The sequence below is a fragment of the Geotrypetes seraphini genome, chromosome 1, assembly GCF_902459505.1.
Source record: "Geotrypetes seraphini chromosome 1, aGeoSer1.1, whole genome shotgun sequence".
NCBI lineage: Eukaryota > Metazoa > Chordata > Amphibia > Gymnophiona > Dermophiidae > Geotrypetes > Geotrypetes seraphini.
Window position 1 is genome coordinate 196,623,109 of NC_047084.1, and position 14,254 is coordinate 196,637,362.

At 42.8% G+C, this 14,254-nt stretch overlaps 1 protein-coding gene across 6 annotated transcripts in view; it reads left to right on the forward strand.

Moving 5' to 3' along the window:
• SNX25 (sorting nexin 25) overlaps window positions 1-14,254 on the forward strand; it is a 421,363-nt gene that overhangs the window by 284,910 nt on the left and 122,199 nt on the right. For all 6 annotated transcript variants that reach the window (XM_033943506.1, XM_033943498.1, XM_033943491.1 and 3 more), the window contains one exon: window positions 12,968-13,081. In XM_033943506.1, coding sequence (XP_033799397.1) covers window positions 12,968-13,081 — 114 coding nt within the window. The remainder of the gene's footprint in view (window positions 1-12,967; window positions 13,082-14,254) is intronic.

Consider the following 14,254-nt stretch of genomic DNA (forward strand, 5'->3'; position numbering starts at 1 on the left):
TCCCACCCCAATGACCCTCCCCTACCTTTCTCTGTGAATAGATAAGAACATAAGAAGTTGCCTCCACTGGGTCAGACCAGAGGTCCATCGTGCCCAGCGGTCCGTTCCCACGGCGGCCCATCAGGTCCATGACCTGTGAAGTGGTTTCTGACTATTCCTATAACCTACCTCTACTTCTATCTGTACCCCTCAATCCCCTTTTCTTTTAGGAACCTATCTAGACCCTCCTTGAACCCCCTGTAGTGTGTTCTGGCCTATCACAGCCTCAGTGAGCGCGTTCCATGTGTCCACCACCCTCTGAGTGAAAAAGAACTTCCTAGCATTTGTTCTAAACCTGTCCTTTTTCAATTTCTCCGAGTGCCCCCTTATACTTGTGGCTCCCCACAGCCTGAAGAATTTGTCCCTGTCTACCTTCTCTATGCCCTTCATGATTTTGAAGGTTTCTATCATGTCTCCTCTAAGTCTCCGCTTTTCCAGGGAGAATAGCCCCAGCATTTCCAATCTGTCAGCGTATGAGAAGTTTTCCATACCTTTTATCAGTTTTGTCGCTCTTCTCTGGACTCCCACTCAATGTGCGGTGGCTGCGAAAAGGGCAAACAGAATGCTAGGAATGATTAAGAAGGGGATCACAACCAGATCGGAGAAGATTATCATGCCGCTGTACTGGGCCATGGTATGCCGTCACCTGGAATACTGTGTCCAGCACTGGTCGCCATACATGAAGGACGACACATTACTACTCAAAAGGGTCCAGAGAAGAGCGACTAAAATGGTTAAGGGGCTGGAGGAGTTGCCTTACAGTGAGAGATTAGAGAAATTGGACCTCTTCTCCCTTGAAAAGAGGAGACTGAGAGGGGACATGATCGAAACATTCAAGGGAATAGACTTAGGTAGATAAAGACAGGTTGTTCACCCTTTCCAAGGTAGAGAGAACGAGAGGGCACTCTCTAAAGCTAAAAGGGGATAGATTCCATACAAACGTAAGGAAGTTCTTCTTCACCCAGAGAGTGGTAGAAAACTGGAATGTTCTTCTGGAGTCTATCATAGGGGAACACACCCTCTGGGCATTCAAGACAAAGTTAGACAAATTCCTGCTGAACCGGAACGTACGCAGGTAAGGCTAATCTCAGTTAGGGCACTGGTCTTTGACCTAAGGGCCGCCGTGTGAGCAGACTGCTGGGCACGATGGACCACTGGTCTGACCCAGAAGCAATTCTTATGTTCTTAGCCCTGCAGCCGAGGCTGAAGAAGATGCAAGATCCCACGAGTTCAGCCTCCAGAGGAGATTTACAAGAAGGAAGATTAGCAGAGGTAAGAAACCTAATCTTTCAGTCTAAATGTGAGTGCCTGTTGGGCTTTAAAATTTATTGAATACTGGTACTTTCGCAGATAAGTATACCCATGTAAATGGCAGTAGGACACTCAACTGCTATTTTGTAATTAATTTCAGAGAGGAGACAAGTGGTAGAACTAGAGGACATGAATTGAGGTTGCAGGTAATTGACTTAGGAGTAATGTCAGGAAGTATGTCTTCACAGAGAGGGTGATGGATTCCTGGAATGTCCTCCCATAGGAGGTGGTGGAGAGGAGACAAAAATGGTAATGGAAGTCAAGAACACATGGGATTATCATAAAGGATTTTTCTATAGAAAGAGAATGAAATCAAAACAAAAGTAACTGTGCTTAGGTGGCCAAGGTGTCTAAGGTCCTCCCAAGGAGTATTCTTAAGTACACCCTCTGCAAAGAACATTACATAATGTGATACCCGCCAGTGAGCCTTCTCCGGAATAGCCTCCACACTCTCTGGAATTCATCCCCTGAAAAGCTTCACTTAACACAAGACTATCTCTACTTCAGGAAGCTCTTCACCCAGGCCTCTAATGGAAGAAGTAACTAATTTGCTAGTTACACATACAGAAGGCATAAAACCACCTATACATATTGTACCATGCTTAGCTACTCCTACCCTAGCTGTGATAATAATCAAGCACCTTTCTGACTTCATGTGCAATTTTCTTTAAATTAGTCCCTTTATTTTCTAATTCCTGTTATTCAATCTTATCTATATGAGGGGTGTTCAACCATGATCCTCAAAAGCTGCAATCCAATTGGGATTTCAGGATTTCCCCAAATGAATATGCATGAGATCTATTTGCATTTAATGCCTCCATCTCATGCATATTCACTGGCAAAACCCAGGTACTTGTGACTTGGATTGGCCTCTGTGAAGACAGGATACTGTGCTAAATGTACCATTGGTGTGACCCAGGAAGGCTGTTCTTATGTTCTTATAAGTGTACACAATTGGAACAAATTAAATTAATAATTGGCCCTGCTAAAGATCACTCTTTTAATATTTCAGGGCTTTAACCTAAAATGTACGTTGAAAAAGCTATGCAAAATACAAAAGAAAAACTAATAAATATCACCAGTGTACTTTAACTCATACATATGATAGTGAAAGAAGTGCTCAGTGCCATTCATTTCTCCATCTGGGAGGAAAAGATAACTAGGAACCATCATCGCACTTCAATTTTTCCCCACCACCAACATTATTCAAAGAAAATTAAAATACAGCCACTTATCTGAAAGGACAAGTAATGAAGCGATGAACAGTGCTCAAATGCTCATTACAACATATTAATATTTCTATCTAGTTGTTATATTTTAATGACTCACCCCAATTCAGATCTGAGTTTCATTTTCCGGCTTCATCAGAAGGAGAAGCCTACCACCTTGCATAAAATACCATATCAATACCGAAAACCACTTCATTCACTTATATGTTTATCTTTCTCATAGCATGAAATCCATATAGCCATTATATTTATCATAATAATATTATCAAATATAACTAACTATTACAAACATCTCACAGAATGGGCAAAACTCTGTCTAGTCTTGCAGCTGACCAGTTCTCTACAAGGTGTTGGTGTTTTTAACCCGTTAAGTCATGTGATCAGCCCCCATGATGCTACTGGGAACACCACTGCCCATGACTATTCCATTCAAGCTAATTCATTCTTATCCCAGGACAAGCAGGCATAATATTCTCACATGTGGGTGACGTCACTATCTTATAACTCCTCGAGTCCTGACTCTACCAGACCCGCCCAAAGGTATAAATTATCCTTCCCCTTTCTACACGGTATTCGCTATGCAGGCAAACTGGGAAAATCCCTTCTCTTCAGAATCACAGGTCTTTGGAACGACCTTACTACCCCGCTGCGGAACCTGGGCTCCCTCCAATTATTCCGCAAGCAACTGAAAACTTGGCTTTTCACTAAAATGTAATTCTATCCCCCCTTACTTCTATATATAAGTTCATGTAAACCTTTTTTTTCCTTCTCTTCCTAAATTTTAAATTCTTGTAAACCGTGCCGAGCTCCACAACATCCGTGGAGATGATGCGGTATATAAACTTAAGGTTTAGTTTAGTTTAGTCATTCATGGAACCCCGATATGGACAGCTTTAAAAGTGCATCGGCACTTTTAGAACTTTAGAAAGTTCATGACTGACCGCACTGCGCATGCACGAGTGTCTTCCTGCCAAATGTAGGTGCACAGCTCCTCGGCTCTTAGTTTTCCATGGAGCTAAGAAGTCGTGCTTTCAAATGTTCATTCATTTTTTGCCTTTGCCTTCCCGCTTGCGTGCTCTTTTTTTACCTTAATTATTATTCTTTTTATTCCTTTATTTCTTTTTCTTTTAAAAAAAAAAATCCAACTCAGGAGTAGTTTTTTTTCCATTCTTTGCCTTTCGGTGATTTGACTGGCGGGACATTTTTCTCACCTCAGCCATTGAGTTCAATTTGGCTGAGGTGGTGTTTCCATTGATGTCTCACCAATTAACGGGTTTTAAAAAGTGCCAAAGGACCATTACCATCACAGAGCCCCACAACTGGTGCTTACAATGACTTAGTCCAGAACATCGGGTTCAATCCTGTGCACACTGCTCTACTCTTCAAAAGCGCACCATTAAGGGCCACATTCTTCAACAAGAAAAGTTGTTCTGTGTCAGAATGGAGAGGGATTCAACATCACAACCATCGACGTCGAAGATACAGACACAATCCGATGCACCAACATCGACTCTGTTGTTGCAGGTCATCGCTCCATCTAGCAAGCCAGCTAAAAAAACAACAGCTTCCCAGATGGGGTTGCAGGTCACTAAGGCATCGAGGCCAGTCATGCCAACCAAGCAAAGACCCCTTATTCGACTCGTTTCAAAATCGAGGGGTGCATCGTCATCTGAGTCATCCTCTCCAGAATGAGTCACAGTACCGATGGTACTGGTAACCAATCAAAGGTACTGATGCTTACCTTCCAACCGAAGCTTGATGCTCTGTTTCGTAAAGAGTATGAGGATATGTTTTGTCTATTGACCCCAACACTGACTTCTCCGATATCGGCTCAGCCTGAGCATGACACTATGAGGCCTTCTGGTACCACTGATGCTCCACTGATGCAGCATCCTGGATCCCAACACCGATCTAGTCCATTCAGTCCATCAAAGCATTGTTCTTCCAGACACCGTTCCAGTTCCTCGAAGCATCATTCTTCTTCTTCTTCGAGACAGTCTAGTAAGTGTTCCCTCAAATCCAATCACATTCTCATTCACATCCTGAGAAGTGTAAACATCCTGAAGAACCTTTGCTCTTATCTGATCGACACTGTTCTGTCAGCATCGCTCTCCTTCTGTCCTTATTGATTCTGACCTGCAGTATGACTCCAATGCGGACATTTCTCATTCAACTACACAGGCTTATGACTCTCCTGAGGCACAATTTCCTCAAAAGACTCCTCCTAGAGCGACTTCTCCCACTGAAAGACTTTCTTTCACAGTTGGGAAAAGATCTGTCCATCAAACTGGAGGCAGATTCCAAATATAGTGCTGAATTTTTGGGAACCTTGGACTATGACCAGCCTTCTAAGGAGCTTCTCAAACTTACTTTGCTTGGAATTCTGAGAAACCCTCCCAAAAAACTGGGAACCTCCTCTCTCGGTTCCTGTTGCTCCTAGGAAATTGGACCCTCTCTCTAAGATTTCCAATCCAGGCTTTGATAAACCTCAACTGTCCCATCAATCTTTAATGATGGAGTCCACCTTGATGTCCACTCCATCCAAAGTCTAAGTCTTGGTCCCGCCGGGGTTGAGAGGGACGTACTATGGACAGATTTGGCCGACGGCTTTACCAAAATTTCATGTTTGCAAATCGAGTCATCAATTACAACTTCTGTTTTGCCTGTTACATGAAAAATCTTGTCAAACAATTGCCTGCTTTTCAGAAATATCTTCCATCTCTTAAAACAAAAGATTTTCAGCACATTGTCAGCACTCTCACCCAATTGAGGAAGTACATGGTTCGATTGGCTTATGATGTGTTTGAACTGATGTCCAGGGCTTCTTCTATGTCTGTGGCCATGAGAAGATTAGCCTGGCTCAGGGTTGCTGATATGGATGTTAATCTTCAGGACAGATTGGCAAATATCACCTGTTTGGGAAAGAGCTTTTTGGGGACTCAATGGAAAATGCCACTCAAAAGCTCACTGACCATGAAAACAGTGGAATGCTTTAGTTAAACCTAAACCCAAGCCTTCCTCGGCAAGACCATTCAAGCCCTCTTCGTCATATCAGAGGTGTTTTTTGACCAAACATTCTGCTCCTTCCAGGCCACAACATAAGAAACAGAATATGTGGAACTGTTGGATGATCAAGCAGTGAAACGGGTGCTTAGGGAGGATAAGGCCGTAGCAGAAAGACAATGAATTCTTTGCTTCAGTCTTTAAGAAAGAAGATGTAAGAGATCTACCTGAACCAGAAATGGTTTTCAAGGGCAGTGGTGCGGAGGAACTGAAAGATGACACTAAATTGTTCAAAGTTGTTAAAACGCATGCGGATTGTGAAAAATTACAGGCAGACCTTAAGACATTGGAAGACTGAGCATCCAAATGGCAGATTAAATTTAATGTGGACAAATGCAAAGTGATGCACATTGGGAAGAATAACATGAATCACAGTTACCGTATGCCAATGTTCCCTCTAAGGATTGATGAGGTGTGTGCAAAAAAAAATATGCATGAGCGACAAGTTACATACTCCACAAATTTATGAGCAGGCGCGGAGGACAAGTGCCCATGAGATTGTGGGAGGGTTAAATACTCAAAACTTAAAAGAATAACAATTTACTTAAAGTTTTTGCTTCGCCAGCTTTCTGGTATCTTTATATACAGTGGCGTACCTAGCATATGTAACACCCGGGGCCCATCATTTTTTGGCACCCCCCATCTGTACGCAAAACATGATTTTTAGTAACAAGCCACACGTCACACATGAGTAACTAGGAAAAGGCAGCATCTTACATATTGCAGTGAGCAGTACATCAATACACCCATTGTAAAACTAAACAAGCCAGACCAGCACAGATCAATCCTACACCGTCAATCCTAACAGAAAACCATGTCTTTCGAACACACAGAACACAGAAAATACCTTCGCCTAGTATGGAATATGTCATCACAAACTAACCCCTCCCCCTTTTACAAAACTGTAGTGTGGATTTTAGCCACATTGGTAACAGCTCTGATGCTCATAGAATTCTGAGCATCAGAGCTGCTACCACCACGGCTGGCGCTAAAAAACGCTCCACAGTTTTGTAAAAGGGGGGATAAAATAGAAATACACAGACAAAGGTTAAATTGAACCAGCAAGAAGCTGGACTCTGCATAAAATGCAACACCACAGAAACAGTGACATATGTCTCCTAAAGCAATAAATAAATAGAAACTTTTTGGGCTTGCGAGCTACTTTAAAATGACCAAGTCAAAATGATCTACCAATAATAAAATTAAAAAACACAAAGCACACTATACGCTGAGAAAATGTTAATTATCATTCCTATTCTGGGTTTTTTTCAAAGAGGTCAAGGCAGATGACTCTATGCATTGTCACCTCAATAACAACCATACAAAAATAGACAAATATACCCCTCTTCCTTTTTATTAAACCACAATAGCAGTTTTTAGCGCATGGAACTGCGCTAAATGCCCAGCGCTGCTCTCGACGCTCATAGGCTCCCTGCGCTAAAAAACACTATTGCGATTTAGTAAAAGGGGGCCATAGCGCAAAATATAGACAGCATATATAAATTCAGACACATTTTGATCACTAAATTTAAAATAAAATCATTTTTCCTACCTTGTCTGGTGATTTCATGAGTCTCTGGTTGCACTTTCATCTTCTGACTGTGCATCCAATCTTTCTTCCCTTCTTTCAGCCTGTATGCTTCCTCTCCTCCAGACCTCATTCCCTCCCCTAACATTTTCTTCCTCTCTCCCTGCCCTTTCTTTCTTTTTTCTCTCTTGATGCCCCCCTTTCTTTTTTTCTGTTTCCCTTCTGTCTCCCTGCCTGCCCCCTTTCTTTCTTTCTCCCTACCCTCCACAAAGCCATTGCTGCCACCATCCATGGAAACAGGCCCCAAAGCCACCACTGCGGCTGCCCCAAGCTCTCTCTGCTTCCCATCGTCGGACCGCCCCCCCTTGGTACGCCACATTTCAGGCAGCGGAGCGGAGCGGCGGATGAACAAAACAAGGCTCTGAGGAGGACGTGCAGGCACAGCGTCGCCTGAGGAGAACGACAAGCGCCGGACTCTCGCCACTTCCGTCCCCTTTCTTGATGCCGTGCCGGCGCTTGGCCTGAGCCACGGCCGCCGCTTCCTCTCAACTCCGCCCGCGCTTGATTCCAGTCGCGCCCACTGCGAAATGTGAGGGGCGAATTGCTGGGGGCGAAATGTGGGGGGCGAAACTTCCGTGAACCCTCGCACCCCCACCCCGACGTCCGATTCCTCCCCCAGCCTCCCCTTACCTTTGCGACGCGTGTGTGCGCTGTGACGAGAAACTTGTGCGCTGCGATGTAATATTTTGTGCGCCAGCGCACGCCAGCGCAGCTTAGCGGGAACACTGCCGTATGCTAGGGTCCACCTTGGGGGGGGGGGTGTTTAGCGCCCAAGAAAAGGATCTGGGTATCATTGCAGACAATACGATGAAACCTTCTGTCTAATGTGCGGCGGCAGCCAAAAAAGTAAACAGGATGCTGGGAATTATTAAAAAAGGGATGGTTAACAAGACTAAGAATGTCATAATGCCCCTGTATCGCTCTATGGTGCGACCTCAACTGGAGTATTGCACTCAATTATGGTCTCCTTATCTCAAGAAAGATATAGTGGCACTAGAAAAGGTTCAAAGAAGAGCGACCAGGATGGTGCAGGGGATGGAACTCCTCTTGTATGAGGAAAGTCTAAAATGGTTAGGGCTCTTCAGCTTAGTAAAGTGATGGCTGAGGGGAGATCTAAAAAATCCTGAGTGGAGTAGAACGGGTACAAGTGGATCAATTTTTTTCCTCCGTCAAAAATTACAAAGACTAAAGGGGACACTCGATGAAATTACAGGGAAATACTTTTAAAACCAATAGGCAGAATTTTTTTTTTTTCACTCAGAGAATAATTAAGCTCTGGAATGTGTTACCAGAGGATGTGGTAAGAGCGGATAGCGTAACTGGTTTTAAGAAAGGTTTGGACAAGTTCCTGGAGGAAAACTCCATAGTCTGTTATTGAGAAAGACATGGGGGAAGCCATTGCTTGCCCTGTATTGGTAGCATGGAATATTGCTACACCTTGGGTTTTGGTCAGGTACTGGTGACCTGGATTGGCCACCGTGAGAATGAGCTACTGGGTTTGATGGACCATTGGTCTGACCCAGTAAGGCTATTATTATGTTCTTAGAAGCAACAACGCCCTCAGAAACCTCAAGCATCTGCTCCTGCTAAATCGACTCAGTCTTTTTGACGGGCTCCTAGAGAGCATAGTTGCAATTCCTTTACATCAGCCTCTCCCTCAGCCAATCTGAAGTCATCTCCAACTTTATTTTCATCTTTGGTAGTTGATCACCTCAGACTTCTGGGTTCTACAGATCATTTGTGAGGGTTACTCTTCATTTTGTCACCGTCCCTCCATATCCTCCAAGAGAGTCTGCTTTGAACCCTCACCAGTCCTCCCTTCTTCTTCAGGAAATTGATTCTCTTCTTCTCCTAAATGCCATCGAGAAGGTTCCTGAGGATCATCACAACTGGAGGATGTGCTCCCGCTATTTTCTAGTTCCGAAGAAGACTGGAGGTCTCTGACCTATTTTAGATCTCAGAGCCCTCAACAAGTTTCTTGTCTAGGAAAAGTTTTGAATGATGTCTCTAGCCACTTATATCCCCTCTTGGCTCACAACAATTGGCTATGCTCTCTAGATCTCAAGGAAGCCTATACTCTTATCCCCATTCATCTGGCTTCCAGGAAGTACCTCAGCACTATCAATACAAGGTTTTGCCTTTCGGCTTGGCCTCCTCTCCCAGAGTCTTCACCAAGTGCCTGGTGGTGCTGGTGGCAGTGGCCTTGAGATGACTGATTCATCAAGGATCTTTCGTCTCAAGGTGTACTCATAGCAACAAATCAGACATACATACTATTTCTTTCCAATTTGGGGTTCGAGATCAACTTTCCCAAATCACAACTTCGGCCATCTCAGATACTCTAGTTTATCGGAGCTCTGCTCGGCACCATTCAACTCAGGGTGTTTCTTCCTCAACAATGTCAGGACACTTTAATCCAACTTTGTTATCAGATTGCCCAGTTTCAGTCAATTTCAGCCAGGTAGGTACATGATGGTTATTCTGGATCACATGGCTTCCACAATCCACGTTACTCCCCTTACGAGGCTTCATCTCCGGACGTCTCAATGGTCTCTGGCTTCACAGTGGTCTCAGGAGCTTGACCCACTCTCACAACACATTTCTGTCACCTTGTCTCTTCAACGGTCGCTCCATTGGTGGATGAACTCTTCCAATCTTTCCAGATGTCTTTTGTTTCACATGCCTCCTCACCAAAAAGTTCTGACAACGGATTCGTCAACCTATACTTGGGGAGGTCATCTGGATGGCCTTCACACTCAAGGTCATTGGTCCCCCAGAGAACATTTTCACACAAATCTCTTGGAACTCAAAGCAATTTACTATGCTCTCGGAGCTTTTCAGCATTTAGTAGTCAATCATGTCCTTCTAGTTCACCTCACAAATGGACCCTCAACTCAGCAGTTCTCCATCCCACTTTCTCTCAATGGGGGATACCAAGTGGATTTGATTGCATCCCCTCCCACAACAACAAGAAGTAGCCCCAGTTCTGTTTCAGACTGTACTCTTCTCATCGTCTGGCGTCTGACGCTTTTCTTCTGGATTGGACACACAAGTTTCTCTATGCGTTTCCACCCATTCCTCTCATTCAAATTGGATTTCATTAATGTTGGAAGTTCTAAGTTAAGGCATATATCAGTCCTGTATTTGCCCAATGTTTCTATAATGCTTTTGCTTATGATGGGCAGGATGTTTGCTTGAAAGCCCATTTGTTGTTTTTCTATGAACTTCATTGGTTGCCAGTTGCATGGCGAATACAATTCAAGATATTGACTTGGTATTTAAATCTGTTCGTGACTTGTTACCTAAGGTGATTGCCTCTTTATTACAGGCATATGTACCTTGTTTCCCTCTGAGATCGTAAGCAAGAGCCCTTTGATTGTCCCTTCGCTTCATTTGGTCACTAAGGTCGTAAATCAATCCCAAATGTTTCAGGTGGCTGGATTTTCATTGTGGAGCTCAATTCCATACTCTATTCATCTAATTTCAGATTTTTTGGCATTCTGGAAAAGTTTGAAAGCTGCTTTTTTTTTTGTTTTTAATTGGCCTTTTGAAACCTGGGCAATGTGTCATTTTAACAGTTATCTGGCCTTATTTGTTTTAAGGAGCAGGTTTCGGCCTGTAAGTTATATACTATATTGTATTGTGGTTTGTTGAATTTTGTTATAATTATATATGTATTAATGTCACCTGCATAAATGCTGGATGTGTGAGCTACAAGTGTTTTAAATACATAAATAATGCCATTTAAATACTTTCAAGCCATCCATTCAGACTAATCATTCATAACACAGTGCAAGTGCCATGTATTGCTCTTCAATAGGTCCCTCATTTGACATGTGAGTTGGTTTATTAATTCCCTGGCTTATCTGGGAGAAAGTTTTGGTCATTGCTCAAAGGCAATGGTCATATTTCTTACTCAGGATTACAAAGTTCTGTAAGGAACACTAATTTATTGCCCCCTGCCATGACAGACTCTGTAGTGACCAGACTGCACATGTTGAAAGGAATATAAAATGGGCAGGAAATCCCTGGATAACTTGCAACTGAAGATTCTCAATGCCAGATCCAAGCTCTGATTTCCAAGTTGGCTAAAAATAAGAGCAGAAGGAAGCTGCTAAGTTCCCCCACCCCCCAACAAAACAAAACCAAAAACCCTTGTGTTGTGTCTAAGGGATCTTGGGTGCCTGGAGATTCTTATTAGAATGGTGATGGCCAAAACAATTTGTTTATGTATTCTTGGCCTGTGATTGCATTTCTTGTTATTTAATGATCTTCTTGCTCTTCATATATAATATGGGATAGTTAATACTGGTACTTCTGTGAGCAAATCTGGTTTTATTTTTCTCTTTTGTCATATTATTGGTGGAATTTACAGGAGCTGTTTACAGTTGAGTCACATTATTATGACCACCTATTAATATCAAGAATAATGGCCTCTTATAGCATGGACGGCATCCAGACGTGGTGGGAGTGATTCAGTAAGATACGGGGTGGTTGCTAGATGTATTTGGAGCCATGCAGACTGCAGTGCCTCCAACATTGCTGACAGGTGCATGGTAGTGGATGCAGTCATCGAACATGTCAATTGAGGTGGTCCCAAATATGCTAGATTAGGTTAAGATCTGAGGAATTCGAAGGCCAGGGAAGTAGCTGGAAGTCTTGGTCATGCTCTGTGAAGCACTCACGAACAATTCTGGCAGGATGACATGTCACTTTGTTCTATCGAAAGATCCTATCGGCCATGGGAAAACTGTCAACATGTATGGATGTACATGATTGGCATGGATGGAGAGATACCCATATCGGTTGAAAATACCTTCCAGAGGTATCGAGGAACCCAGACCATTCCAAGAAAACATTCCCCAGTCCATAACACTGCCACTACCAGCTTGTATACATCCAACAATGGTTGTTGGGTGTTGTTCTTGGCATTTTCATGCCTGACACACCAATGTCTATCTGTTCGATGGAGCTCAAAACATAGCTCATCAGACAAGGCAACCCTCTGCCCGGTGAGTGCAAGTCCAATATCTGTACTCTTGTGCAAATTACAGCTGTTTTTTTGCACTGAACCCTCATGAGCATGGATGCAGTCACTAGACGTCTGCTGTGGAGCCCCATTTGCAACAGGGTTCACTGTACAGTTGTTTTGGACACACATCTGGAAGCTCCCTAGTTCATTTGGATGGTGGATTGCTCCACAGTAATGTGCTGATTGGCCTGTACCAACCTGCACAGCCGGCGTTCATCTCTTACATCAATGGCTCATGCAGCCCCACAGTTACCATGTCAGGTCGCTGAAAAGGTTCACGTTATCCACAACAGCCTGTGAACAGTTCACAAACTCCGCTGTTTCCAAAATGCTGCCGCTCTTGGCCCAGTAGCCGATGATTATGCCTTTTTCAATGTCTGAATCGTGTTTTTTCCCCATGACAGCCATGGTTGCTATATTGGCAACTTTCTGACATCCCACCTTATATATCCACGAAGTCTGCGGGCAACAAGTTATTCGTTTATTGGCGATGGGTGGTCATAATAATGTGACTCAATCATGTATAAGTTAATGATCAAAAATAAGTGTAAATGTCACAGTATTATTCTGAGATGTCAATTAATAGAAGACAGTTACTTATTTCATTTTGAATGGAAATAGGCCTTGCTATAGACACAGAATTAATAATGTACACTGAGACACAGAATTAATAATGTATACTGAGATTTCTTTTTGTCTTCTCAGTGCTTTTCATCATTGAAGAAAATTCAGTTGCCCTCTCTGAGTAAGCTGCCCTTTAAATCTGTAGATCACAAATTTATGGAAAAGTCAAAGCAGCAGTTGAATAGCTTCTTACAGGTAAAGAAAAAATAAAACATTTATGATAACATGTATAAAGGGGCCGATTTTCAGACCTTGGGAGACAGCGAACCTGTAAATTCAGTGCCAAGCCATATCTGACGACTGGCATTGAATTTCCAGTCTGTTTTGAGCCCCGTTTGACATAGCCAGCCAAGCCGATATTCACTGGTTGTCTGGCTAAATCATAGCGGCCAAAGATAGACCTGATAGGCAGGTCTATCTGGCTGTTAAACTTAGCCGGTCAGCCAATGAATAATGATGGTGATCGACTAGCCACAGACTGGGATATTCAGTGGAATATAGCTGTCTTAGCGGTATTTAGCTATCCAGAAGCTGTTCCTGGCCAGTTAAATAGCGCTGAATATTAGTGGAATGTTTATAGTGTATAAAATGTCTGTGTTTTGATAAAGAAAAAAGTAGGCTTCAGATAATCATTGTTCATGTTGAACCTGATATATTAGAGGGGTCTATTCATTTTCTGCCTATAGGAAGAATGTTTAGTACAGCTATCTTTTCCTACATTTTTTCAACAAAACAAGCATGCTGCACATAATACCCTTGCTGCCACAAGAGAGTAGTGCAGTGATGTCTGCTCACATATTTTATTTGACATTTGGTATGAAGAGTGTTCTCAAACATTGATAGTACCATATTCCAGATTTTATTTCTTTTCAGAGGTTCCATCACTAACCCTAAATTCAATTTTCCAAAAAGGTGTGGAAAATTTTCTTCCACATGCATGTGCATTCAAGACAACCTTACTCTTATTGATCAGAGATGGCACAAAACAAGAGATTTTGCAGCATGGCGGTTGTCATGTGTTGTGAGATCTATGACTATAGCCCTCTGATGAGATCATGAGCTGGCATCCTGTAGACGTTTATGTTGTGATGATAGAAACATAGAAACATAGAAAAAGCGGCAGAAAAGGGCTACAGCCCACCAAGTCTGCCCATTCCAAGTATCCCCCCCCTGAATTTACTTCCTTAAAGATCCCACAAGAGTATCCCATTTATTCTTAAAATCCGTCAAGCTGCTGGCCTTTACCACCTGGAGTGGTAGTCTGTTCCAATGATCAAGTTTCAAGTTTTATTGATTTTGATATACCAACTATCAAATTAATATCTAGCTGGTTTACAATAAGATTACAGTATAGAAAAAAAAATAATA